A 27,799-nucleotide genomic window follows, 5' to 3' on the forward strand; every position below is an offset into this window, starting at 1 on the left:
ACACAAAATGTTAAAAATGTTTTCTTGTAAAGATTCTGCAGCCAGAGGGTTGAATCCTGATCATCAGGAGCTTTCTTTATAATTTAAGAAATACTGGATAGCATTGAAGCAGAAGAATGACACTGAAAACAAATAAAGAGCTACACAAACACTAGAAGATTGATTTTGGCCAAAAGAAATTTCTGAATTTTTGAAATTTCTTTTAATGTATCGGGGGGGTTCTGAATTTTAAGAGTGCATCTGATTTACAGAAAGTTGTTGTTGCCAACCTCATGGAAGAATAAAACATCTCCATAAGGGACCTCAATGTCTTGGCAACAAAGCCCAGAGACACCAAAACTCCCTCTTGGCCAGGGACAAAAGGAAAGCCCTCCTTGCCAAGGACAAAATACCCAACAAAACACAAACCAAAGAAAGAGTCCGAGAAGGAAAAGGCAACTCTTTTAAGTTTCATTACAAACACCTGAATGCAAAAAAACAAACAACCAAAAAAAAAAAAAAAAAAGGAAAAAAAAAAAAGAGAGAGAGAGAGAGAGAGAAGAGGTTGGGAGGGGAGGCAGCTTCTAGCAAAAAACAGCCTGCATGATTTTGGGGATTTTGGGGCCAGATCAATCAAATTGGCAGAACAGGCTCCAGACTGGAAATTTTTGCTGTTTCCATAACAGAAGCTACCCCCAAAGCTGAATTTGAGTATTTTAAACTGTATAAATATCTGCCAGCACAACTCAGACCCAACTGTCCCCACTGGGTCTCTCTTAAGGGATTGTGGTTTGTGCACAATCCCAGTAACAGTGTGGGTGGTGGTTCAGGGCTGGGAACAACTCTCAATAATCCAGCTTTTCATGCCAGATTTTCCTTCCCAAAGGCATTGGGGGAATGAGCTCCTGGGGACAAACTGAGCCCTGAGCCCTGCTGAGCATCACAGCCAGGGAATGGAGCCAGGCTGGCATCTCCCCATGAACCCCCAGCCCTGCACCTCTTGTGCATCTTTGGGGTAAAAGAACCTACAAACAGTGAACATCTTCCTGAACTCGAACCGTGCAAGGCCAAACACGAAAACATTTTGCTCTTTCTCCCCTTTCTAAGGGCTACTGCTCACCCCAAAAAGATCAGTGGAACTGGCACTTTACAGAGACAACCAGGGCCAGAAATTGGGGGGGAGCTGGGGGAGCCCCCCAGCCTGGCTGGAGGGGAGAACAAACTCACCCACTGTGATACTGAAGAACATGGATAAATGAGAAAAGCAGAATCTGAACACAAAAATGGGTTCTGCTGCTCCTGGATGAGACGTGCAAAGCGTTGATGGAAAAGCTCATGAGTGTCACCAGCAGAGTGCAGAGGGGTGACCACAACAGGAGGGGTTTGCCTGGCTGTACATGGCATTTTCATTCAAAATTAAACTCCTTCCATGAAATACCTTCACAGATTTAACAATATATATATATTTAGTATCCCCTGCATAAAAGAAAAATACACATTATTTCAACAGCCAAGAAAAAACTGCAATTTATTAAGTTTCAAAGAATCTTCGTACTCTTGAAAGCAACTTTCGGTGCATGTTCTTTTAACAATCACATTCTATGAGGAGAATAAACATTAAAAGCCACAATTGTTGGTTTTCTTTTTAATCTCAGAGTTACAGACATCTTTAATTCAAAAGGAAAGGCAAAAAAAAAAAAAAAGAGCCCCTAAAAACAAAACCCACCTGTCCCCCCCACCAACCCCTCCAACAGAAATTTTCGTTCCCAATTTGAAAATATCAGGAGTTTTTCTACAACTCAATGCTAAACTTCAGCATGGAAAATTGTATGTAAACACGCACATACACACATACATATTTTATATAAGTGTGTGTGTGTATATATATATATAAAATATATATGTAGGAGGCGTGTAATGGCAATGAGATGCAATTACTCTGAGGAAAGGTTATTCAGCTAAATACACTACTAAAACTTGAGGAAAAAAAACAAAACAAAACAAGTCTTGAACCCAGTTTGTGCATAGTTCATGATCCTCTATAAAACCAGCTTTTGTTAATTTGCAATCTTGCAGGACCCTTTAAATCTGATAAAACCATTAAAAAGCTAATCTTCCAAAAAAAAAAAAAATGTAATGCACAAGTTTCCTGATCCAAGCAGGCAGGGAGCACAATGTTCATATAATTTTTAAAACATACTTGAAGTGTATGTTATTCCATTGTCTTTCTTCCTTTCAAAACAATCAAAAACATTGATCTTTTTTTAAACATAAAGCGATTTTTTAATATATAAAGCACTCTTCAAACATCTATTTCTTTTGAGTCCATTATTTGGTAAATATGTAACTGCTACACATTAGATTAGGTATTTTCTTCTTTCTTACTGTCTTTTTTTTTTATTTTATTTTGTTTTTTAATAATATCTTCAGTGCTAGGAGTTGGGTTTTAAAAATACATGAAATGGTGTGGAGTTGCTCCTCGGGAAACCCGGCTTTCCTGAGACATCTTCCACCATGTGCAAGATAGTGATCACAAAGTTTTCGCCACTCTGACGAAGAGGAAGAAAACAACAACAAAAATAGTACACAGCAATGGCCAAAGAAAAGGATAATACAACAACACTGTTCAATCCCAGAGCTCTGAAGTAGCATATCTTCATTCTGAAAATAGTTTTCTTTACGATGGAAGTCTTTTTTTTTTTTTTTTTGTTTTGTTTTTTCTCTTTTTTTTTTTTTTTTTTTTTTTTAAATTCCTTTTTTTATTTTAAAGTTTGAAGGAGAAAAAAAGGTCTGTAAACAGGTGGGAGCCAAAACTCCTGGCTCCTCCAAAAGCAGTCAAAACTTATGTCCAAGTGCTTGTTTCTGTTCCTGCTTGCAAGGGAACTATCAACTCTTTACAATTATCTATGGCCACAGTTCAACAAGAGTATTTTTTTTTTTTAAACTTTATATTCCGAATGGAAAAATGGTGCAATACTCCGGTAATAATTTTCTTGCATTAGTCCACAATAAAAAGCCGCTAAAGGTAGATATACATATTATTCTCCAGAGATACACACTGTAATTTTTAAAATGCAATAAGAGTCCTTGAGTAAACATTTACACATGAATTGTCGCCGGCCCCTTCTATCAGTTTCTTTCCTTTTTTTTTTTCCTTTTTTTTCTTTTTTTTTTTTTTCTTTTTTTTGTTTTTTGTGTGTTTTTACCATTACAGGATTAGCTACAAGAAGGGCTGCGGACACTCAGTGCAAAGTTAGAAGCTAATAACAATTAAACATTTGACCAATGAGCAAATAAAAAGCATATACTGAACCAAAGGAAAAAACTTCACACGTTGAGTTAAACCACACGTGGGCACACACACACACAGGCACACACACACACACACTCACATCTGTCCCAACAAAAACATAGAGTCTGAACTTTAAAAAAAAAAACTTCTTAGAGCCTGTTTTTTGTGTACTGATGCTGACCTGGAAGTGTAATAATTCAACTTAGAAAGTGTTCACATTTTGTTATTGGCCTGCTGGATTCAAGTATTTGCATGTTGATATGGTTTGTTGCTTTTTTTTAAGGTTTGTTTTTTTTTTTTGTTTCTTTGTTGATTTTTTTATTCTTTTTTTTAAACTTTTTATATTTTTTGGGATTAAAAAAATGACATGAAAAAGTAATGAAACAAGGGTAATGTGCATAGGCAGATCCATGGGAGTAGTGGACACAGATACCCCAACCCTGCCCTCCCTCCCCCCCTCTCAACCTGTACAGTCCAGAGTTGCCACTGGGATTCGTCACTTTTCTGTACCAATGGTAAAATATCACACTTCACCCTTTCTGATTATTGGGTCCGCCTCTGTAATGTGCATAATAGTCACAGGCTCATTTAAATAGGCTTTCATTTCCCCTTCCCACCCCCCCCAGTTGATAAAATAACCCTTTCCAGCCCAAATTCTGAAAAGTGCCCTTCATGATAGACCTATTCTAAGCAGCTTTTATACTTGGTTTTGAAAAAGTCACCATACAAACATAAAAAGACGACATAAAACAAAACAAAACAAACAAAAAAAAGCCATGAAAAAAGTAAAACCTGTCATTAGCATGTGACACTGACCAAAGGAGCCCATACTGTTTCAGGAACAGTTCACAAGGACTTCTGCAGTTTCAGATTCGATATTGGACAGAGGTACTAAGGAGGGCTGCCAGTCTCATGGGTTAAAGCTGGATTCTTCATCAAGCCCGGGACTGGAAAGGGTTACCGTTTTTTTTTTTAATTTTTTTTTTTAAATTTTTTTTTTTTTTTTGTTAATTTTTTGTTTTCCTTTAGTGCTGATGATTGTTACTTCCATTCCGCTTGCTCGTCTCCTAGATGGACTCCCCGCTGAGCAGATCCCCCGGCAGGAGGGTGTTGAGGGGCGTGGGGCTCCCGATCACTCTGCCGTCGTCGGCGCTGGGGGGTCCCCAAAGGCTGCTGGAGTATTGGGGCACCCCCCCCCAGAGCAGGTCAGTGCTGCCCTTGCCCCCCAGGCACGGGGGGTTCCAGTGGCCGGTGTCGGGGCGCACCAGCCCGTGCGAGCTGCCCGAGGAGCCCAGGCGGCTCGGGGTGGATCCAGTGTTGGACTGCCAGCTGGAGGTGGGCGGCAGCGCCTGCCCCTGCGCCAGGAAACGATTCACTTCCTCCTCACCAGCAAACTCCGCCAGGATCGTCGTGTTGCCCAGGACACACCTGAGGGTGCAAGCAACAGGTGAGGTATTGTGGCCTGCAAAATACTCCAGAGCTTCTCAGCTCTGATCCCAGATTAATAAGCTGGCTCAGTTTCAGTTAGGGAGAATTTCTGCCAGGATGATAACTTGGTCAAAAAGATAGAACACCTGTTGTGCTACATAACCAGGCCCTGGGAAAGCTGTCTTCTCTCTGAACCAATCATCTTTTTCTGCCCTTGGAGTTGCAAGTGTGTTTCTGAATAAAACTTGTCTCCTTCCTGTCCTGAGGGATGACCATGTAGCTGTGTGTCTTATTTCTGCTGCATCTAAAGGGTTAATACTCCTTTCCACGGCTATAAGGTATGGGGTGAAAAGGTGTCAGATCCTACAAACCTAGGGTTTTTTGAGCTTTCTGGCACTGACCCCTGGAGAACACTGCTTTTGACCTGAGCCTTGGAGAAGGCTCCAAATTTGAGTGATGGATGTGGGGTGTAGTTAAGTAGAAGGGTATGATTTCACATGGTAAAAGGTTTTAAATTTGAGGTTTTTGTAATATAGTAATAGGTATGGGACAAGATGGAGGATTTTGGGTGGAGTCCTTTTTTGGTGCTCATCTTCCTCGTCCTTCATGATTTCAGGTAGTAGTTTTTGGTTGGACAGTCAGTGCTGCACTGAAGGTCATGGGAGTTTGGTTATTGGCTCAAAAGTATAAATAATAGAGGTGCTAATTCTCTACTGGACTGCTTAGCTTTAAGAAACCTTGTAACCAGCTGGATTCTCCTCCATTCTGCTTGCTCCTAGCTGGTAGCTAGGAGTGCTGCTGAACTTTCTGTACTTCAGATAAGATTTAATAAACAACCAAGTCCAAACACCAGAAAATTCATCTCCGTGTTTTTTAATCCTGCCTCTGAGTAAAGACAGAAGAAACTTCAGACAAACCACTGATTAAGTGGTGCAAAACACCACCCTGTTACTCAAAGGGTGCTTTTGGTGGATATCCTGTCAGGAAAGGCTGAGGGAATTGGGATTTGTTACAGTTGAGATGGACAAGACACCTTTCATTTATGCAGCATCCTTATTATTCCCAGCTCAGATTTATATGATTTTCTAAAAGCATCGTGTTTAATTCTCATTGGTTAGGAACCTGTTGCTATCCAGTTCTTTGGTTAGTAGTTGCTAGTATATGTGCCTGCCAAAGGCTTGGTTTCCTAAAGATATTTACATTCTTTTTTCATGGGTACAGGATGGGTCTCATGGATACAGAATCTTTTTCTCACAGATATTTGTTAGGCCAGCTGTTAGCTGTACTTAGCCCAAGTAGCAGGCCTGAGCCATGATTTTACAAGGCCTTTCCTTTGTCAGGTTTTACCTATATGCAAAAGGATTGTTCAGCCTGACCTAACTCCAGCCTTCCAGTGCCTGAAGGAGCCTACAGGGAACCTGGAGAGAGACTGTGGACAAAGGGGAATGGCTTCAGACTGACAGAGAGCAGGCTTAGATGGGGTAAGGGCAGGAATTGTTCCCTGTGAGGGTGGGCAGGCCCTGGCACAGGGCGCCCAGAGCAGCTGTGGCTGCCCCTGGATCCCTGGCAGTGCCCAAGGCCAGGTTGGACATTGGGGCTTGGAGCACCTGGGACAGTGGGAGGTGTCCCTGCCATGGCAGGGGTGGCACTGGATGAGCTTTAAGGTCCCACCCAACCCAAGCAATTCTGTGACAAGGCTCCACCTTCCCCCAGGCTGAAATCAAGGTGGAAATTTCCACCACATGCTCTCGCTTTGAGCAATCCCTGTCTCTTCAACCAAGGCTGCTCTGTCCTGTTTTGTGTCCACCTTCCTACATCCACAAACACCCAAATCCACACATGTGGAGACCTTCTCCTCTAACTGAGTCGTCCTGGAGCCTCAATTCTCTTCAGGAATAAGGACACAAGCTCTCAAGCCAAATGATGCTCCCACTGCCTCAGTACTTTATTTCATTATGCTCATGCTATAAACTGTTGACAAAGGAAATTGTTTTCCAGCTCTGAATACCCAAGTAATTCTCCTGAAACACCACTCTGTATTCTTCATCCTGCCCAATGGCACTGATTTTACCACTCCAATTCTCCAGCCTTTATGCCAGTTAGTCTCTTGGATTTCAAAACTCCCAAAAGGCAGATTTTGTTGTCATACACTTCTCTCATAACTCCTTTAAAAAAAGGTGACCACCACGAACACATTCCTTATTTAACATTGTTTTACCCTCTCTGTTTCTCTCTAAAGCTAAAACCTTGTCCTGTGCTCTCCCTGAGCTTCCTTTGGAATCCTTATCACATCTTACAAATTCTTTGTGTCCTTACAGGTGACCTAACTGAGGATATTATTTATGCTGAATAAAGTTCTGTAATGCCCTCTTACTCAGTATCGACCCCGGTTCACTTTTTTCTCTCTCATTAAGTAATCTTGAAAATCGAGATTGAAGTAACTAATGGTCAGTTATGGCAAAGAAAACATTTTCTGGGCTTTGTACCAAAAGAAAGAGGCAGCAGAAACGTACATGTGCAGAGACTTCTGGGCCTTGGCTGCTTCCTCCTTGGAACTGTATCGGACCACAGCATTCCCTTGGGTCAGGTTCAAGTGGAATGTGATGAGAGGGCCGTGCTGCAAACACAGAGTCCGCAGTGTGGAGCCATCGATCTGGGAGGGGGCAAGGGCAGCAAAGGTTACCTGTGGTATTGTGATCTTAAATGCTTCATTAACAAGTGTTTAAAAGCTAAAGAGTGAGTACAAGTGAAAGGAAAAAAGAAGTACTTGATTACACACTTACTGTTCCCTGCATTGAGGCAGACATCCTGTCTTTTTAAGAATTCCCTACAGTCCAGTGCACTAATTTTCCCAATTTAGGTTATACAAATTATATTTATCGTTACACGTCCACAGAAATCCAGAAATAAGTCAAAGGGAAAAAACACACTTCATAAATGTAATTGAATTTTCCCCCAAGACTAATTTGGATGTCTGCATCCAAGGCTTTGTGGCTTTGGAATGACACCATGAAGGACAAGTAGAGCATGTGAAATAGATGAGAAGAACCCAAAAAGTCAAGAAAATCAGATTTTACATATCTGTATGTGCTTTACAACATCATTCACCTCTAGACTTACACATACAGAAATGGTGCCCACTGAATGACTAATTACAGGCTTGAAAGTTCATACTTGATTTAACAGCACTTTGAAAACTTAACAAATTCCCTGTAGATGACAGATACTTGTAATAAATGCAGAATAATTATTCTTCTTTCAAATGAATCAAATGGCCAAGGCTGGTAAATGTTGTTCTCATCATCTCTTAAATTCAAGTGTCTTTTCCTGCCCAGTTTTGTACAATTCCAGTTACCTGGGGGGTGAGGTTCCGAAGAACCAGCCAGCTGCTTGTTCTCCCTGAGCTGTCAGTACTCCATGCAGAACCTGCAACACAAATTCCACAACAAAACATTGGATCATGGTCTCTGGAGAGCACCTTACAGGCAAAATTTATCTGGAATCACAACACACTAACAAGCCTCAGTGCTGCTGAAAACAAATCCTACAGCAGTTTCCTCACATCTTGATTTACTGCCTCCCTTGGAAGGAAAGGTTGCTGAATGAAAAGCTGCTCTTGTTACATTTCAAAGATCTGTGGCATTTTTCATACTCCCAGAGTGACTATTAGGGAACAAACAGATGCAGGTATGGCACTGCAACAAACTGGATCCTCAGGATGCATTAGAATTAATCTGGAAGATGCATTTTAAAAGCAGTTCTGAGCAGTCCAAGCTCAGATTGCTGCTTCCTAATAAAGATTTTTATAGCAGTGCAGCACTCTGCTCTCTTGCCAATGACAGATTAATGTGCATGACTTATTCAAAACAGGTATTTCTGCACTGACAAGATACAAGGACATAACCAACAAAACCTGCTCTAACAACCTCAGCCTGGTGCTTTACAGCTTGGTGGTTTACAGTAAGAAGCTGTACAAGCTTGATATTTATGAGTGGCATTTGAGAATCACAATGGATCCTGTGGGTGCTCCTGAGAGAATCCTGGGAGCAGCTTTATCTGCCCTTCCAGGTGGGGGTTTGGTGAAGAAGCATCCAAAATAAATGGCAGGAAGAGGGAAGAACATTTAATTCTCACCTTAGTGTAAGCAGATTATTAAAACAGCTTGATAAAATAGGAGTAATACCTGCATATATATCTATATTTATATAGATAGAGATATCTAAATATTGATATATATGTAGCCAGATTCATGGTTTCTCATATTTGTATTAAAGCAAACAAAGGCATATAAAAAAAGGGACCTGCATGAAAAAATTCAAGCATTCCCTGAGGGCCTTGCAATGCCATCAGGTCCTAAATGCTTCACATCCATGTGTTCCATATTGAATTCCACGGGCTCCTCTTGAAGTCTTAGATCACACCACAGAACAGAACACACGTTTGAAAAACATTTTTAGAAATCAAGGAACTGGGGAAAAAAAAATCCTAGCTGGGAGTTAAACAAATTGGGCAACTCCTATGTAAAATCACTAACACGAGCAGCTGAAAGATTCTGCATTTAGAGCTTATTCCAAGTGAAATAAAGAGACAGGAGATGCATCCCCAGAACAGAACCAGTCCAGCTGTGTTAAAGCTCTGGTTCTGGAGCCCCACACACAGAGCTGAGAAGGCAGAAAGAAGAGAGCTGTGAGTACCAGAGGAGTAAGAGCTGGTCCAGCCCAGGGGACTGGCACCCCACGTGGAGGATGGCTTGGTGTTGGTTAAGCCTGGAGGAGGTCTGGTTGGAGCTGTAGTGTTTCTGGGAACCTTCCAGAGTTCGTGGGACAGAGAGGCTTGGGTGTGAGAGATCGGGCCAGAGGACCACGTGGACTTGATGTCTGACAGTTTACCTGCAACAAAAAAGAGTACATTTGGGTATTCTTCACTGATGGGGGTCATGGGCTACATCCTCCCAGCTTCTCAGGAGGAAAAGAACAACTTTCTGTACCATCCAGTGCTACAAATCCTATATTCTTTGAACCTACTTAAACCACTATTTACAATTTCTAGTAAATTTTTGTGTTTAGTGAACCTCACACTACCTGTTACATACAAGTTTCCCTTCTGAAAATCTATTGCTTTGTTTTCTTGTAAAAGATGTTGCATGGAAAAAAGTCCAGAAAATGGACATAGGTATTTGAAATCTGATTTCACCAAAATTATAACGAAACACTTCAAGATTTTGTCTCTCAAAGGTTTAGTAGGACTTAAACACTTTTTCTTGCACAACTCATTTTACCTAATGCAAAGAATTCAGTACATCCATATGTTCTTCTGATGCATTATTAAAATTCTAAAGATCAAAGACCAACAAAAACTTTACTTCTGAATACTTGAAGTAACCTATACTCTTTTTTCCATGTATCTTTGAGAAAAACTTCAGAAGATAACACCACACCACAAACTGTCAGTCTTTGCTTGTCCTTTCCCTGATCAGTTTTCAAACTCTTACTGCTGTTCCTGCCAATTCAAAGCTTCATAAAATAACACAAACCCAAGAACAGCAGACACAGTACAGCATTCAGAGGGGCAGACTGAATTGATTTAAATAAAGGATAATGAAACAAATCTTTCTTCACCTTTAGACTTACACATCCCTGCCCTTCCTCCTGATACCAACACGTGCTGTGCAATTAGAGCCCCATTTCCCTGTCACAGCACAGTCCTGCTGTTACCAACACTGGCAGCACATGGAGGGCTGGAATGGACTGGAAGGGGCACAGTCCTGCATCTTCTGCCCCAGCAAACGATGCTGTGACTGTGCTGCCCTAATGCTTTAATACTGATTGCAGAGAACAAGAACATATTTGGTGTGATAAAATTCAAGATGCAAAGATCTTGTGAGTTTTTATAAAACTAGAACTGGCAGATTTAAGTTTACACTGGATCAGTGCTTTAAGACATCAGGCAGGCACTGAGTAATTTTATGAGTCCCAAAGCCAAATTTACAAGTTGCAAAATCACAGACTCAGTTACATACACACACATTCCCAAAATTGCCTCAATTTATCTAAATCGTTTAACTCAATTATTTCATATTGAATCATAACAATTTAAGTGAAAGGGCAACCACTCTCCCATCTTCTGGCAAACTGTAACAAAAATAATTTGACAATGACAATGAGGGCATTAATGAGTGTAAAATGGTGAGAGGAGAGGAGCAAATCTGAGTTTGAGAGCTCAGAGCAGCCCAGCCTGTGATGGGACACCCAATACAGGCACAGCACCACAGGCCAGGTGTTGCTATGTCATTACTTCTCATGAGATAACACAAACATTAGATGACACTGCAAAAACAAAAGAAACAAAAAGAATAGGGCAGCAAATAAAGCAGAAATGTATGGCAGTTAAAGAAAAGCAAGCCACTCCTTTCTTTTCCTTTCACTGGAGGAAAACATCCCAAATAAATCCTTTTTGTTTTGCATTCTGCAGCCTGACCTGGAGGCTGCACCTTCAGACAAGTGGGGAGGTTTCAGCTGATCAGCATTTTCTTATCTAATCCATCTATACAACCCAACACAATTTTAGAATGGGACAAACTGCATATTTAGGTAGCTAGTTTGCAAGCAAAGTTTCTATGTTATGCAAAAAAAAGCTCCAGAATTTAGAGCTCAGTAAAAAAAAATGGGCTAATTATTTAGCTCACCTACAAGCTCAGCCATATAGGAGAGCATCAGGCTTTGGCTTTTGACTATTAAAGGACACTGAAGAGCCCCAAACCCAACCTCCCAGAGCCATGCAAAAAGTACCTCCTGGAGGTACTACTGGAGCTTTATCTGAGGGGAAGATGTTTCACTTTTAACAGTGAGTTAACACAAATTTCACATCAGCTCTTCCTGGAAGGGTCTGTTCCTGCTGAGGCCCTGCACAGTGTTCCTCCCCCAAAGATCTCGATGCCAAGAGTGACACCAAGTGGAACAAATCCATTTTTCCTCAGCACAATCCCAGGCACACCATCCACCACTCCCCACCGCAGAGCTGACAGGAGAGCTGCCACCCAGCTCAGGGCTACAAACACATTCCTGCCTGGGGCAGCACTCCTGTAAGCACTGGGACAGCACTCCCTAGGGCCTTTTCCTGGGAATGCAGAAGCTGTGGAAGCAGAAAGGCCGTACCTGCAATGCTAGGTGCAGATGCAATGCTGCTGAAAGAGCTACTGTAGCCGGAGGCACTAAGCGGCCAGGCACTCGATGAAGGCAGCGTGGCATTCTGAGATGATGTTGGGGATGACCCTGCAGAACCAGCAGAGAAGCAACTAAGAAAGATGGGCATAATGATGTTTGGTGTGACACAAGCAAATCTATTATGTGCAAGTACAAACCATGCAAGGCATTCTCCTTAATTAGCCTGGTCTCTGAAGTCTAGGAATGAGATGTTACTGGAAGTAGAAGGAAAGTGAAGAAAGCTGGCACAGGAATAACTGCAGTGCAGAAGGTAAATTCTGTGTTTCCTTTAAAATACATGACTCAAAAAATCAGTGTTAAAGTGTTTAGTCTCAGAGGAACAGGCTTCATTTATAAAGGTCCTCTGCCAGCTGACTTAGGCAATGGCAACTGTAGATGAGCAGAGATGTGTATGATAAACTAACCTCTTACCATGGGTGATCTGTCCTAAATTACTCAAGGTGAACACTTCCCCTACATCCTAATGCCCACAAGTATCTTTAAATTCTTGCACACTTTCAGTAAAAGCAAAGATATATTTCAGCAATCTCTTCTCAAACTGATAACATAAATGAAATAGCACAAAACCACCTCAGTAAATCATTTACAATCTGAGCAGCTATCTATGCATACATACAATTTCCTTACTGGCAGCAAATGAAAGAAACTGAACATAAAATCAAAAATCTTGCATTGCAAAGACCAGGAGAGCTGGAAGTATTCTCTCTAGCCACCAACAAAATTAAGTGTGTATGCTGGGTGACTTATCACTCCTGACACACAGAGATGGGCTGTGATACTGAAACATCTTTAACGGACTCATAAAAAGAGGTGAGCTCTGTAGCAAAGAGCTCTGTGTTCAGGTAGAAGGGAGGAGGTAAAGGACAATCTCATCCCTCACAGCTCAATAAAAAACACAGGCTTTGTTTTCAACTGGAACAGCAACCAACCAAACTTGACCTTAACCAGACTCCCTGTGCTCCAAGGGACACCAATCCAGACATCAGTTTCAACCAAGAGAACTCTTTATCAGCCCTGTCTGGAAATAATCTATTCCCCAGGCAGGAACTATGGAATTATAGCAGATTCAAAGGCCCACAGAGCTGAAAATGGTCCTGATTCCTTGTGGCTACAACTCTCAGCTCATAGAAACTGACCCTCCAAAGCTTCATTAGCAAACAGGGCAAAGCAAAAATCGATCCAAGTTTTGCCTGTTTTTAAGTGCACAGGACAAGGACAGCACACCCCACAGCCTGGCCCTCTAACTGGGGAGCAGCTCTGTCAGCACAAACTCTGTGCTTCAGGCTGCAGTTACACAAGCATAAAGAAACAGATTCTGCAACTATAGTTTTTATTAAAATTCTATTATTACTAAGCTAAATAGTTAATGAGGAGAAGCAGCACACACTGACCCCCACAGCACTGCTTTTCAGAAGGTCTGACCTCTTGAGGGCCTGTTTAATGCTGCAAAGGCCATCTCTGCTGACCCTAAAGAGAGGAGTTATTTCTTCATTCCACAGGCAGATTATGCACCAACAGAGGAACATTCCTTCTCTAAAGCAGCAAGACCTGTGGTGGATATTATCTGATTTTACAGGTACAGCTCTGTAGGTTCAGGTTTCTGACCTGGAGAGTATTTCTTGGGTGCACTGTATCTGAAGTGTCACTGAATTACATCTTACAGCTTTTCTTTTTGTAACTTCAAACCTGCCTTTGGAAGCACTTTGGAGTCATTAGAAGTTAATCCAACTTACTCATTACCCAAATACTTCACGTTTCAGCTGAAAGAAAGGATGCTTCCTGCTAAGAAACAACCAAAATCACTGCAGGCAGTCAGCACTCTGGTTTCCTTTCCCTCATGTTTCACATCCCTTGCCTGAGGTAACAAGCCCAGAGCTGGACCTCCACTTCAAGGATAGCCCTGATTCACAATCTGTGCTGGTATCACAGATGTAACAGTTAAAACAAACCTCATTTTTACTCCTGACAGGTCCTTCTGGACAGCCTGATTATGCTGTTCCTGTGCCAACTGCAGTGCTCTGACAGAGTGCAGATAAATTGGCTATTTTGGCACTCAGATCACAATTAACCAAGCCACCTTTCCCTTGATCAACTTCCAGCACATGTAGCTAACAAGTAGCACAGTCACAATGCTTTCTTGTTTTAGAGAATTCCCTTTTTATTCTGAAGTAAGCACTGCCAAGACAAAAAGAATGGAAATAGCACTGGGAAATAGTAGTTTACTAGTCAATTCCCAATTTTTTTTCTTCTATGGTTTTGGAGATAAAACAGTTCTAATTTATTTTCCTTATTGATCTTCTAACAAAGCTACAATTAATTAGTGCACCAGAAGCCTGCTGTCTCAGCAACAACTGTGGAACTTTTTGAAATTGAATCTTCTGGGAATTTCACAAAGTGTATGGAGGAGGTGGGCAGTGTGGAGAGCAAAATCTTGTTCAAAATCATGTGATACAGGTTAGAAAAACTTCCAGTGACCACAGAAGTTTAAATTACATCTCACAGCCTTTCCAATATAAAAATATTTACATTCCCATGGAAAATAAGAAATATCTTAATCCCTTCTTTCGAAACAATTATTTCTGGATATTCAGCGACAGTTCCGAGCAGAAGCATTATTAGATTAAGATCACATGCAAAAAATCTGTTCTATCTGTAACAAACGAGGTCAACCCTTTCTTGGAAGGGAAAAGAAAGTATGCACAGATGTGGAAGCCATTTGTGTGTTTACCTCCACTCTTGAGCAGATAGCGATTCACATCCTGGATCGTGGTGTTTATGGTAGGCCCAGTAGGAACACTGCCAGGAGTAACATCAGGGTCATTTTCAGGATCAATATTCTGCAGTCCTTTCCATGGCACTCCTGGGTGAAACTCTGTTTCAAACACAATCAAAAAGGAAGTGTGTGTGAAGTCACAATTCTCCAAAGCTCCCGTGCATCGGGACTCAACAAACCCACCCAACAACGTTCTGGGGACACCAGTCCAACACCAAGGCTTTGGATTGTGTTACCTGGTGGCCAGTTTATGCTGGAGCCATTGGAAATCTTATCACTATCGGATTTGGCACGTGACCAGCTGTGAGGAACAGCTACAGGTGGGCTGGCAGGAGACTCACTGTTCTGGATCAGATCATAGCGGCCGTAGGAGTCATCGAGGGAGGACTTTCCCGGAGGACCAATACTCAAACCTCCAGGGATAGCACCTGCAAGGAGGGAAATGGGGATTGAGGGGATGGAATTTCATCAGGATATATTTAATTATTAGTTTTTTTCTTTCTGTATTACAAAGATATAAAGAAAACTGTAATGCAAATACAGTAAGCCAAGCTTAACAGCACCTGAAGCCTTAGCAGGGATTACAGCTGAGAGACACACTGCTGGTACAATCTAGATACCCAAGTTAAAGAATTCTGCATTAAATTCCTGCCAAAAAGAGACTAAATAATTCAAATCATCACACTCATGGTAAGTAGGAACTTGCTGAGACAGCATACCAAGGAATATCCCCCATCTCATCCTTCCCTAGGCATTCAGTGCTGACAGGAGGGATGATTTGAAATGGCTGTTCTCATGTTCCTACAAACTATCAAACAGTAATTTGGCATCAGCACTGCAGCTACTTGCAGAATAAAAAACTGCTGTAGAAGAAGTAATTCATGCTGCTCATAATAAAATTCAGGATATAATAAAGTTAACAGAGCCCCATGTTCTAAGAGAATAAATTTGGTACAGGAAATTAAGGAATAACTGGCTCAGGATACTGGAGGCGTTAGGGATAAAGTTCAAACAGATTAGCAATCACTTCTGGAAAAGGAAGAAGTTTTTGTCCCTAACTCTAGGCTGAGTAACTATGTAATCTATCATACTTTTGTTCAGGGAGAGGTTGAAGATACTGGAAAAATTGTAGGAGAAAGCCAGTGTAAAGTTTTTTTGGATTGAAGGCATGCAGGTCTGGAACAAGGGGAAGATTGTGGGACTTGTTTTACTTGAAATCCATGATCTTAGCAACAAAATTCAAGAAATACAAAAACCTCCCATCCCTACATTGCATGCAGGGAGTGACAGCTGCAGGCCCTTCATTGCAGAAATCATCTATAAAATCTCATGGGCTCAGAGGCTCTTGGTACCAACCATTTGTGAGCACTTACACCAAAAAGTAACATGAGAGAGAAGCAATTCCAATTGCATTGTGGCTGGAATCAGGCAAAGGCAGGCTGGCAGGGGTGCCAGGGGACATTACCGTGCTTGCTGGAGTTCTGGTCAAGCGAAGAAGCAGCACTGGACAGATTATCCATTGAGTTGGGGTGTGTCCACTGAGGAAGGCGAGACTGGGACTGAGAAGTGTCCTTCACTGACAAACCACCAGTAATGTCCATGTTATTTACATTCATGTTCGGGTTCAGTCCAGCTGGGGGGGGGAAAGAGATCTTCAGCTATCATCATATACTGAGGGGCTGAAAAGCTGGGTTTGAAATCCAGGAATTACTCAGTGTTGATTTTCAGATATCTGTATGCATGTGTGGCATTTTCAAGGCACATTTTCAAGAATTCTGCTTTTATGGAACACCAATAGAACTGCCATGAATTCAGAAAAAGTTAAAACTTTGTTAAAAAGCGGGGGGGAACAAGATGTAGGGATAATATTTTAAAGCTGTCAGTGTTTCTACTTGGAGTCTCTTCACTTGTCTTGGAAGAATGCAATGGAATGTTGTGTTTAAACCAGTTTGCACCATTCCATGGCTAAGCCAAAATACTCCTAATGTCTCCCCAGCACCCCCCCACAATGTCTGCCACTTCACTTTGCTAAAAATTCCCCAAAAAAGGAACCAATTAAAAGGTCAGACAAACAGCTGCTGTTCATCAGATCAGGTTCTGCACTAACTGGGCTTCTATTTTGTATAAACAGAACAAAATCACTCAGACTGTTATTCTGGGAATAATTTTGACATGCTTCTGTGACATGAATCTGGGTCTTTTTTTTAATATATAATCCTGAATGTTAGCAGATCACAGAAAGCTGAGATATCTTAAGAACCTCTCAGACTTAGGCCTTTAATTCACCCATTTTTCGCCTTCTGATGCTCCCAGCCAGAAGTCAGAATTACCTTCTTAACTGCTGCATGGCAGATAAAGCTTGGCAATACTATTGTACCCAGCATAAAGAGAGTCACAAAGAGATTATATTAATTCCTTTATGTCATAAAGAAAGTCTGTAGCATACATCAAACAATCACACAGCAAACAGGTCTGAAAGGTTGCTCTGTTCACTCTGTATCCAGACCCAATCAGTTATTTTTACTTCAATCATATTTGACAGATCTGTGTCTAAGCCTATCACAAAATGCTGGTGGAGAAGATTTCAGGAACTTTCCAGATAACTTATTCCAGTACTCTACTCTGCTTAAACCAAGTGATCCTTAATGTCTAACCAGATCTCCTTTTATGCAACTCAAGTTTATTACCTCTTGCATTAGGAAATGCAAGAAAATGTCTTCCTAGCTCTCTTTTACATTTTTGAAGATTCTTGCAAGTATCTTAAATCGTTCCTTTAGACTACTGAGCAGAGGATTTAACTTTTTCCTTATCAGTTGTGTTTTGAAACGTTTAATCACCTCCACTACAATCTTTCTGCATTCCTTCAAATTAATCCATGTATTTCTTGAAATACATTGACCAAAACTGATGCCTCACCAGTGCTGATTACAGCAGAAAGATAACTTTGCACAACTTCTTCCCAGATGATATTCCTGTTTATCAATATAACATTTCTGCATTTTGCAACATGATGCTGTTAGTTTATATTTAGTTCATAAATAGCAACATATATAAGTAATTAATTAGGCAAACCTTCTGATATTTGTAGGCAGAACACAGGTGAGCAGATACAGCTGTCACATAGGCATGATTTTGTTTTGTCATTTCGGTGCTATTCAATCGATATTTATATTCAGAGTTATATTGATATCTGCATTTGTTACACTGTGGAGCAAAACGCTGAGATGTGCATTAAGGAGAAGCTCCACACACTGCCTGTGCAGGAGGACACTCACCAAGAGGGTAAGGAGCAAAGGTGTTCGGTGAAGACTGCTGCTCTTTGGTCTGCAGGTCAGGAAGGCCGGGAGCCTGGGGATGGGGTGAAAAGCTATCCATGGCTGATTTGCCTGCAGAGGGGTGCAAAGATAGATGTGGAGGGGGAGGCTGCTGCTTCATAAGCAGGGCCTGGGCCAGCTGGCGCTGGTGCTGCTGGATCTGCTGCTGCATGTTATTGATTGTACGTGCAACCTGCAGGGAGAGAGCCAACACACCACTGTCAGTGGAGATCCACACAAACACACTGCACTTCTCTGCCTTTCTGCACACTGTCTTAGGTATCCTTACTGCAGGAGTGTGTGCTGGCCTTTGCACCAATAATTGGTGGTTTGTCATCGGCCTTGTTTGTTTTTGTTTGGAGCTAGGATTATTAGAAAGGTGATTGAGATGGATTTTCGTGTTCGGACTTGGATGTTTATTATTATATCTTATCAGAGAATTACAGAAAGCACTTCTAGCTCCTTGCTAGAAGTAGGAAAAATGGCCTCAAGCTGAGTTTGTTTCAAGGCTTTTTAAAGCTAAACAGACTAATTAAAAGTTTAACACTTATATTATTTATGCTTTTGACTTAATAATAGATTTCTATGATCTTTAGAGTGACTTTAGACTGACCAACTAGAGGTTACTACTTAAGTTCCATGGAGAAGAAGGAAGAGAAGATGAACAAGAAGAAAACACACCACCCAAAATTCTTTATCTTGTCTTATAACTACCACTATACTGTAAAAATTTAAAACCCAAATTTAAACCCATCAAATTTAAAATTAAATGAAATTCAAATTTAAAACGCATCACCCAGTGAAAACACACACATCTAACCTACTACACATTTATGATTTCTAACTTATTATTTATATTTTATTATTTACATTTATATTTAAATAGTATTTATATTTATTTTATAATTATTTATATTTATTTCTATTTTCTAAGGTTTCAGGTCCAGTGTTCTCTAGGGTGTCTGTTCCTGGAAGCCCAGAAAGCTCAAAAACTCCAGTTTCCTGAAATCCAACATTTCCAAACACAAACTGGCTGTGTAAAGGGCTGAAGAGCTTTCCTCCAGCACGGCTGTGGATCAGCTTCATCACTCAGCACCTTCCCAGTGCAGCACCCGAGCCATGCACTGCACTCCTGATATAAGGATGCTTTAGCTGCTTTGGTCTAATGCCCCTGAGCCTCTCCAAGCTACTGAAAGCCAACCCTGAAGGCGGGGTGGGGCTGCCAGGGTCACTTACTTGCTGCTCCTGTTGTCTCATGGGTCCGGAAACGTTACGCTGAGCCTGTAACATCTGCTGCTGGATTTGTAAACGTTGGTATGCCTGTGGGGACAGGGACAGGGGACAGGGACAGGGGACAGGGACAGGTCACACACTGCAAGCTCAACACGCCCCCTTCAACTGCTCCGCTACACCACAACACAGAACAGGCAAACTCTGCAGTGTTCTGAAAACACTCCACAAAGCAACAGTAATAATCCTGTTGCAAATGCATCTTATTTATTTATTTAAGTCCCATGTTCATTAAAAAAAAAAAAAAGTAATAAGTCCACATGGCAAAAAATGGTTATTAAAGACAGGAACCTACTTTTTTTTCTGTAATGCAAAGCAAAACTTAAAATGAAGTTTATAATATCATACAAATACTATAACTACCAATAGTTATTTTTGGTTTGGCCATTTTGAGTTCTGCCAACATTTTGTAGTTAAATCGCTTGTGCTGCTTTATTCCTGAAAAATATCCAAAATTTTCAAGTAGCTGGCTCGGCAGCAAATTTTTTTTACAAGGTAAGTTTCTCTGAAACACATTAATTCAAAATCCAAAGGAATTCTGTACAGATATTTTCCAAGTAGTTGGGTACTGTTCAATTATTTTGAGAATAATGCTGTGCTTCTCAGAACTAGAGAAAATTATTAGAATGAGTAATAGTATCAAACACTGTTACTAATAAAAGACTTCAACTAGCACACCAAGACCAGCAACTGAACAAGTCTGTCATCTGTAATTTTATGTTTAAACCTGGCCAATACTGAGTTCACAGTATCTCTTTTTAAAATATTCTTCAAATCCCATTAAGTATTTTCATATGCACTAAAATATTGCAAACGCAGCAAAAGTACACAGAAGTCAGCAGTTCTTATCACATGATGTGTTTAATAGACACTCCATTAATTAAAGGAAATTCACCCTACACTTTATTTTCCAGTGAGGCAAGTAAAGAAGTTCTGTAGGTAACTCAGGTGACCAGCACTGCCAAGATTTCTCTTGTTATGTTGTCCAGTTTAATCTTTCTACTGACATGTTGTAACACACAGGCCAGAGCTGTTTGAAACACACTGTCTTATTCACACCAGTAGGAAGACAACTGACTTTTAGTTCCACTTATCAGCTGTAAAGGATAATTATTCCACAAATGACTATTTATAAAGCCTAAGGCAAAAAGAAAAAAAAAAAGATGGTGTTTCTTTAAAAAGAAACTTTACCAAAGAAATCAGCAGCTGATTGTTTTGAAGATCTGTCATGTCATTTAAAAATTTAGTCATTCTCCTATTTTATCTTCATGCTTTCAATTCTGATTTAGAGCTTATCTGCCACGTCTTTTAACTCACCAGCTGCAGCTGATAGAGCTGGTTCAACATCGTCATATGCTGAGGATTATTAATTGGCGAGGTTAACTGTGCAGGGCTGAGACCAATGTTTTTTGCTGCAAACTGCAAAAGCTGTGCTTGAACCTAAAGAAGAAAAGAGTGTTAAACATTGTACATTTACTTTTAACAGTGGCAACTGTGTGAGTCACATCAGCTGGAAAAATGTTACTATCACCAGAAGTAACACCATGAACTATCAAAAAAATTAGCAGAAGGCTCTGATACAATCATAATAATCATACTCAAGTGTTCATTTATAAAAAAAGAGATGAGAACAAACTCCTCAGAAACCACTGAGCAAAAAGGAGCACAAGAACGTGCTCTCAGACATAATTATACGATATGCATGTGAGAACAGCTCAGCCATGCCACATCTTCTGCCTAGGAAACAAATAAATAACACGGGCACAGCCAGGCAGCAGTGGCGAGGAAGCCTCAGGAGCACGACAGAGCACACGGGAAGAGTTGCAGGGGAAGGGAAAGGCTGTGAGTGAGGTGTTTCTGACCTGAGGGGATAGAAACTGAGGCACTTGAGCACGAAGACTAGGCTGGGATGAATTAAGAGGTTGCACTGGCGGTTGCTGCGGCTGTTGCATGGTCCTGGCTTGTGCTGCTCCGCTATTGCCAAACATACCCAGATTGCCACTCGGTATCTGCAGCAGGACAACAGTGACACAGGCACTCAGTGGCACCACTCAGCACATAACCTGCGTGCTCCTCGTCTGTGCAGGCTTTATTCTTAGTGGTTATGACAGGCACGAATCAAGAGACCAGCACATAAAGTGTATTGAAAATCAGGTTTAGAATTGGGCAGGGCAAAGATTACCATGTACCCAACATCCAACCTCCAAACTTTATACAGATGCCTGAACAAAAGGCAGCTGAAGTTGAAGATGGCTTTCTTAAGGATGCAGAACCCTGGAGGGTTACAAGATGAAAAATTAAAAGTACTTGCCAAAAATGTTCATATTTGTATAGCAAGGGACAGGAGAATGGAGGCATTAAACTCACAGTAACCCCATCCTCCAGCTGGCTAAGCAGTTTTTTTACTTAGTCATTTTACAAAGCTACTGATAATGGACATGCTGTTAGTGGAGACTGCTTTGGAAAGATGTGCTTAATGGGCTGTAAGTGCTGGACAAGTACTGCCTTAAGAAAACTGATTTTAGAAGAATATATATAATAAAGAGCCACAACAGAATGACAAAGTTTTTCTGTGTTGTTATTTCGTATCTTTGCTGGGACTTCAGTTGATGGCAAAAATAACCTTCTCATAATCAACAGTACTTAATGGCTTCTCACTCTCATGGTGGTTATCATTTCTCCCTCCCTTTATCTTCTCTCCTTTTTATCTTTTCTCCTTTCCAATGCTCTACCTGACCCAGGTCCTGGAAGCCCAGTTTCTGTCTTGCCACCTGTTAAAACTATGAGATGCCTTGACTCTTGGAGCAAGAATAAAAAAGCCCCTCATCACTTCTCCCCTATCTCATCACAGAATAATTACACCAGCCAACAAAGATGAATTAGAGCAATCTCACTGCCTTACAGTCTGTGACAATTAGCAATGCCTCAAAAAAAGGGATTTCCCATCAATGAAGGTAGAGCCACACCAGGGTTCAGGGGAATAAATCCACAACACCACAGTCTCTTCTGGATGGATATGTGTCATCAGCAGGCTAATTACAACTACACAGCTCTTTCATGTCCTGTAAGGTGAGATGTTTACACAGCAGGTAGCTCCTCCTCTGATATTTCACATGAACAAAGCTGTTGCACTTGCAGTTTTAACCCTTTTTTCCTGGGGAAGAGGCTGACAGGCACTAGCAGCTACTCCAAGAGAGCCAAATTCCCCTGGGGATCTCTCCCAACAACCTTACCTGTCTAGAAGAATTCAAGTTTTGCATGCCCAGCCCTGAGGCAATCCCGCCCAGGGTCTGATTAGGGAGTGCACTGTTTGAAAGGGGGAGCTTCAGGCTTGGTGAAGGCAAAAATGGTGAAGTAGTGGGCTCTTCCACTAGGCCGCCATCCTGATTGGAGAAAGAAAGGGTGAGCTGTGTGCAGTGCCAGGAGCCCACAGCGCACAAAACAGAGTCCCATGGAGACAGAAAAAGATGTGGATGGATAAAAAAGAGATACATAAAAAAAAAGAGATGAATAACAGAGAATGGAAAGCATGGAGTGAAGGGAGAAGAGAGAGAGAAACAGGATTAAGGTGCTGTTTTCTGTAACTTGGTTGCATTTAATTCCCAAATGCACAATCCCCCTCACCCACCCTTCCAGAGGAAAGGAGGGATTTTAGCAGCTGATTGCAGAGCTATCATGTGGCCATTGCCTCCTCCCCATTTAGGTTTTCTCCCTTCTTCTCCACCAGACTGAAAGGTGCAAGGGGGAGAGGCCCAGCACATTTCAGGGAAGCCCTCTGTCTGCCTGGAAAACTCCACACTGGAGCACAGACATAAACCAGCACTTTAACAAACCCAAATCTTGGGAAAGGCCACAGCAGCTTATTTGACACCAGTCTGGATTTGGTTCCACATCATAGCTCTGCTCTTAAAAAAGCATTTTTGCATTAATCCCCTTTCCTAACTGAGACACATGAGCCTCTTTTAATATTCACATAGCGCTGAGTTATTAATACCCCACTCTGAAACATTGCTCTGGCAAGGCAGCCAATGAACACAAACCATCAGACCCAGTAATGACAATATCGGCTGGGCAGCCTTCCTGGACATCCCCAGGAGGAGGCAGATTTTAGCAAGGCAGGAGGAGCCCCCTCTGCTAACTGGGCTGTGAGGAACCACAGCTGAGCATGGATCTGATGCACAGGAGGCAGCCCCCATGGGGGGGAAAAAGCTGAATATAAAATAAATTAGAGAACCTCCAATCAAACAGGTAGATCTCTGCTCATGTTTCAGTAGGGCACTGAGTTCTATCTCAAACTGTGCTTTGATGTCTGGGAAGCCTGTGGTAAGCATGATCAAATAACACTGTGTACAAAGCAGGGCTCCAAAATAACAGGCAGAGAGAAAGAGATTTAATTTGCAATGTGCTGGTCTGGTGTATTTCAGGCAGTATGTTCATTGCAAAGAAAGGCTTTTTAAAGAAGTGAGGAGTTAGGTTATTTCAAGCAATAAATTCAATGCCCCAGAAGACTGTGAGATACTGGTGAACCTCCTTTGTTCAAAAGGCAGCCCAGTCTGCTTACCACATACCCAAACAGATGACCTCATGCAGCAAGCATGCTCAGTGAATTAGACATTTTAAGTTAATCCTGAAAAATGTATTTTCTACAGCTCTCCTTTGATGCAAAGGAAAAGTTTTTTTGCTATCAGGCAAAGTGACACTTGACATCCTATCTGACGATCCTGAGGGGGACACTGACATTTTCTAATGATATCCCCAAGGCCTTTCAGCTTCAGATATTTTACATTCTACTGGACATCAGTCACACTCCACAAACAACTGCAGCTTGCATGACAGTAACAGGTTCAAGGATTTCTCTTTAGATCACAGACATATGTTTACAATTCTACCCTCCCCCCTTCAAAGTGAAAATAATTTCAAGCTTGGTGCTCGCTCTCCCCTTCAGATGCAATTGCTCCCGTTGTGAACAGATCCACTGACCATGAAAGACCCTCCCTGCCCCCCGGATTTATTCAAGTCTTGCCTTACTGACATGATTTTTCCCAATTTGGAAATAGGCAGTGCCAAGGATGGTGGGGGACAAACCACACTGGAGACCAGGGATTTAATTTCCAGCCTCCTTCACAAGTGTGTTCCTTGGCTGAATTGCAGCAAATGGCTTTGTATAAGTTTTTAACACTTTGTTTATATTCACCTGGTTCTATTTTATTTAATTTGAACTTATTGCATGGTGCTGCACAAATCTGTGCACTACAATTGAAATAAAATCAATTCATTTAACATGAAGTATTTTAGTTGGTCAAATTAAAGCACCCTTTAGCCATTTTCAAGCCAGACTAGAGGACAATTTTACTGCTCACAGTGGTTTCTGATCCATTATTTCTCAGGATCCTTTATGCAATAATTGTTTCCTGAAGAACTAATTTTTCTACCTAACCTTTCCTCTTCAGCGATTTTCTTACAAATTTATGTTACACTTCTTCCTCAGGCTACTCAATTAAAAACTGAATCATCACATTAATGCTCAATCCAGCATTACTTTTAACTTTTTTGAAGAGACTTGACACACCTATAAAATCCTACTGGTAGCAGTGTTTCCTACTACTGTTATCTCACACAAAGCACCACACTGGTGCTTTTTTAGATTTTAGGAAGTCTCTCACAATAGTCTCAAATACCAAATGTGACAGAATGACAGTGGATTTACTCAAAGGTTTTTAGCCCTATGAGATATGGACAATTTAGCAGAGGATGCCTGGACACTTTGGCAGTCACCTGCCAAGAACTGCCACTTCATGAATCAAAATGTCTCAACAGACACATGAGAGGCTGATGAATCTGCCAGAGGTCTTTAAACAGTCAGTAGCTGGCAGAAAATACACACTGACTTCTTAAAAAAAAGACTGAAAAAAAAAATCCTATCCTAAAAGAGGAAGGTAAAGTAATGAAATCTCATCTAAAAAAATTATCTTTAAATCAAACAGGAATTAGGCAAAAGAAATCTGGAGGAAATGCAATACTCAGAGAAGTGCTCATCACACAAGAGGGGATGAAAATGGCTTCAGTCATTGGATCACAGGTGGCAGAGATGGAGGAAAGAAGAATTTAACAGACAACTTTAAAATCCTAGTGATCATTATCTAATTGTGACATCTAAAAAAAGTTTCTCCATATTAATACAATATCCTACTTGCTGTCCTAAAGACAAAAACCAATCACACTGCCCAGAGATTACTGGGCTCAGAATGTGAAGGACGAGGCTGAAAAAACCCAACACTATGTTTACATCAGAAACAAGGAAAAGGTCTGGTCAGAAGATTTTTGGAAGAACAGGACTGCAGCTAAGAGGCATCAAGGCTTGTAGACCTGGATTTTGCAGCAGTAGAGAAGAGGAGCTGATCACTGACTATGCGGGCAGGAAAAGGAGACTTCATCTGCAGGCTGAGAATTTCAGAGTCTCTATACTTGAAAATAAGATCCCTTCCCTAGGCTTATTTCTGGTATTTTAAGGATGCTTCCAGGAAAATCTGACATGCATTTCTTACAAATCTGATGGCTCCAGAAGACAGCAGGTAACATCTTCAGGCAAACCTGACAGCAAGCACAGCACATCTGCCACCAAGTGTGAGATAATGTGGTTGAGATCACGTATCAGGGATGCTTCTTTATTCCCTCAAGGCCACTCAAAGGATTTTCTCCCTTGTCCTTTTTATGGTGCTACAGGTCAAGATAACATCCTGAGAAATAATAAATTAACAAAGCACTGAGTGCTGAAGATTGACTCGGTGTGACATGGAATAAAGAGCACCTGCAGCAAGCAGAGAAAGCAAACACTCAAAGGTGATGTTGAATTGCACAGACCACTCCTGATCCAGAGAGAACAGGGAGATCAGTGGGCCCAGAAGCAAATGCCAGAGTTGGAAATTTTCCCTCCTCAAACGGATGAAGTTTAAAAAACATTAAGTGCTGGCTTTAGAGAAAAATGATGGAGTCTCAATGCAGGTGAGCTGAGCAGTAACAATGAGCACACCAACCCAAGCTACAACTTCATAAAGAGGAACCTTGCAGAAGGTTGAATCTTTGCTTGAATCTTTTGTTGAAGATTCAGCAAAGCCAACAAAAAGATGATGACTTGACAAAGCAATAAGTAAAACAAGGCATGTTGGCTGGAGTGCTCTGTCCAGATGTGAGGAGAGCTTGTTCCTCACCGAGGATGACCTAAGCAGAAACAAGACAGCTCCAGACTCATGCTCTGAAACAGTACCTCAAAGGGCAAAAAGGTTTTGGAGGAGCTGCTCTACAGCATGAGCTGTAAATCTGGAAATAATTTCTTTGGGGAAAAAAACCCCTGTGTTCTTAGAGTAGAAACTATATTTATTTAATTCACTTAGCAAGTTGCTCAACACTGTGATAGCTAACAAATACAGTGTGGGATTATTTCCTTTGTTAGAGCCAAGTCACTGTGACAGATTATGCCTAGACTGATAGATTTTACTTGCTGTATGAATATTAATGATTTTAGTACTCCCTTCTCAATAGTTGTATTTAACATATGTTTCCAGAATTATGCATCAAGCTGCACATAATGCACCTCTCTCTCTGGCAAGAATTTTACTGCTGAAGATATTGTTATCCAAAAATAAGGAAAGGCTAACTGGCATGCATGCATCTTTGTGGCCTTCAATTAACACATTCATTAAAATCTGCCATGGCTAAGAATGAACTTTATGTGAGTGGATATCATTACTGCCTCACACCTTGTACACAGCTCATCTGAAATGATTTCAGCACAGTTTGTCAAAAGCACTGATTTCTGTGTTCAGAATCCTCCACCCCCCATCTGTATGAACCTTTAAATAACCTGTGAAATACAGAATGACATCTGAGATTCTTCTTTTCTTATCAATAATTTTCAGGGGGATTCTTAGGTGATTTAGTAAGTTTCTGCAGGATTTTCTGTCAAGGCTGTAAATCTCATTTCCTACTGAAGATCGGGCTACACTTTTCCATATATTCTTTTCTTTAGTCTGAATCCTGGACACCACAAACTTCTGGAGCCTTTTCCTCAGTCATCAAATAGTGCTGTAGAATTTGTCATATGTGATCACAGAAAGGGAAACTCATTGGAGAAGCTATTTATGACTGTACATGTCTGCTCTGAGACTTGACAAAAATACCTGAACTCCTCCTTCATATTTAGGTACTGAACTTTCACTGAAATTTCTAAGAAGCTCAAAACTAAAAGAAGAGAAATTAAGAGCCCAATTCTTGGAAGATTTTGGCCTTAGTCCTGCCTGATTGTGAATCTGGGCAAGGGTCACTGATTGGACTCTCACAGAGCGACAAGATTCCTCTGCTCAATTCTTTGCTCTTTTTTTCCATTTCTAGTTCCATTGTGTTGCTGATTCCTCAGCAAGTATTCAAGTGTAAAACTGGGGATGATAACACTTTATTTCTAAGTGAGAATCAAGTAATTGATCCTTTCCACAAGGACTGAATT

The 27,799-nt window shown here is 41.1% G+C and overlaps 1 protein-coding gene across 13 annotated transcripts in view; it reads right to left on the bottom strand.

Moving 5' to 3' along the window:
• Nucleotides 1-3,555: 3,555 nt before the first annotated feature.
• TNRC6C (trinucleotide repeat containing adaptor 6C) overlaps nt 3,556-27,799 on the bottom strand; it is a 98,818-nt gene continuing 74,574 nt past the window's right edge. For 7 of the 13 annotated variants that reach the window (XM_088176640.1, XM_088176639.1, XM_088176641.1 and 4 more), the window contains 13 exons: nt 22,533-22,706; nt 21,162-21,308; nt 20,617-20,739; nt 19,246-19,329; nt 17,971-18,202; nt 16,161-16,328; nt 14,932-15,123; nt 14,651-14,794; nt 11,854-11,970; nt 9,394-9,588; nt 8,055-8,125; nt 7,213-7,352; nt 3,556-4,699 (listed from right to left, as the gene is read on the bottom strand). In XM_088176640.1, coding sequence (XP_088032766.1) covers nt 4,339-4,699; nt 7,213-7,352; nt 8,055-8,125; nt 9,394-9,588; nt 11,854-11,970; nt 14,651-14,794; nt 14,932-15,123; nt 16,161-16,328; nt 17,971-18,202; nt 19,246-19,329; nt 20,617-20,739; nt 21,162-21,308; nt 22,533-22,706 — 2,148 coding nt within the window. In that variant the 3' untranslated portion in view covers nt 3,556-4,338. The remainder of the gene's footprint in view (nt 4,700-7,212; nt 7,353-8,054; nt 8,126-9,393; nt 9,589-11,853; nt 11,971-14,650; nt 14,795-14,931; nt 15,124-16,160; nt 16,329-17,970; nt 18,203-19,245; nt 19,330-20,616; nt 20,740-21,161; nt 21,309-22,532; nt 22,707-27,799) is intronic. The other 6 variants (XM_088176644.1, XM_088176643.1, XM_088176648.1 and 3 more) reach the window with 3 other exon arrangements.

This window comes from Sturnus vulgaris, chromosome 20 (genome assembly GCF_052056855.1).
Source record: "Sturnus vulgaris isolate bStuVul1 chromosome 20, bStuVul1.hap1, whole genome shotgun sequence".
NCBI classification, from domain to species: Eukaryota; Metazoa; Chordata; class Aves; order Passeriformes; family Sturnidae; genus Sturnus; species Sturnus vulgaris.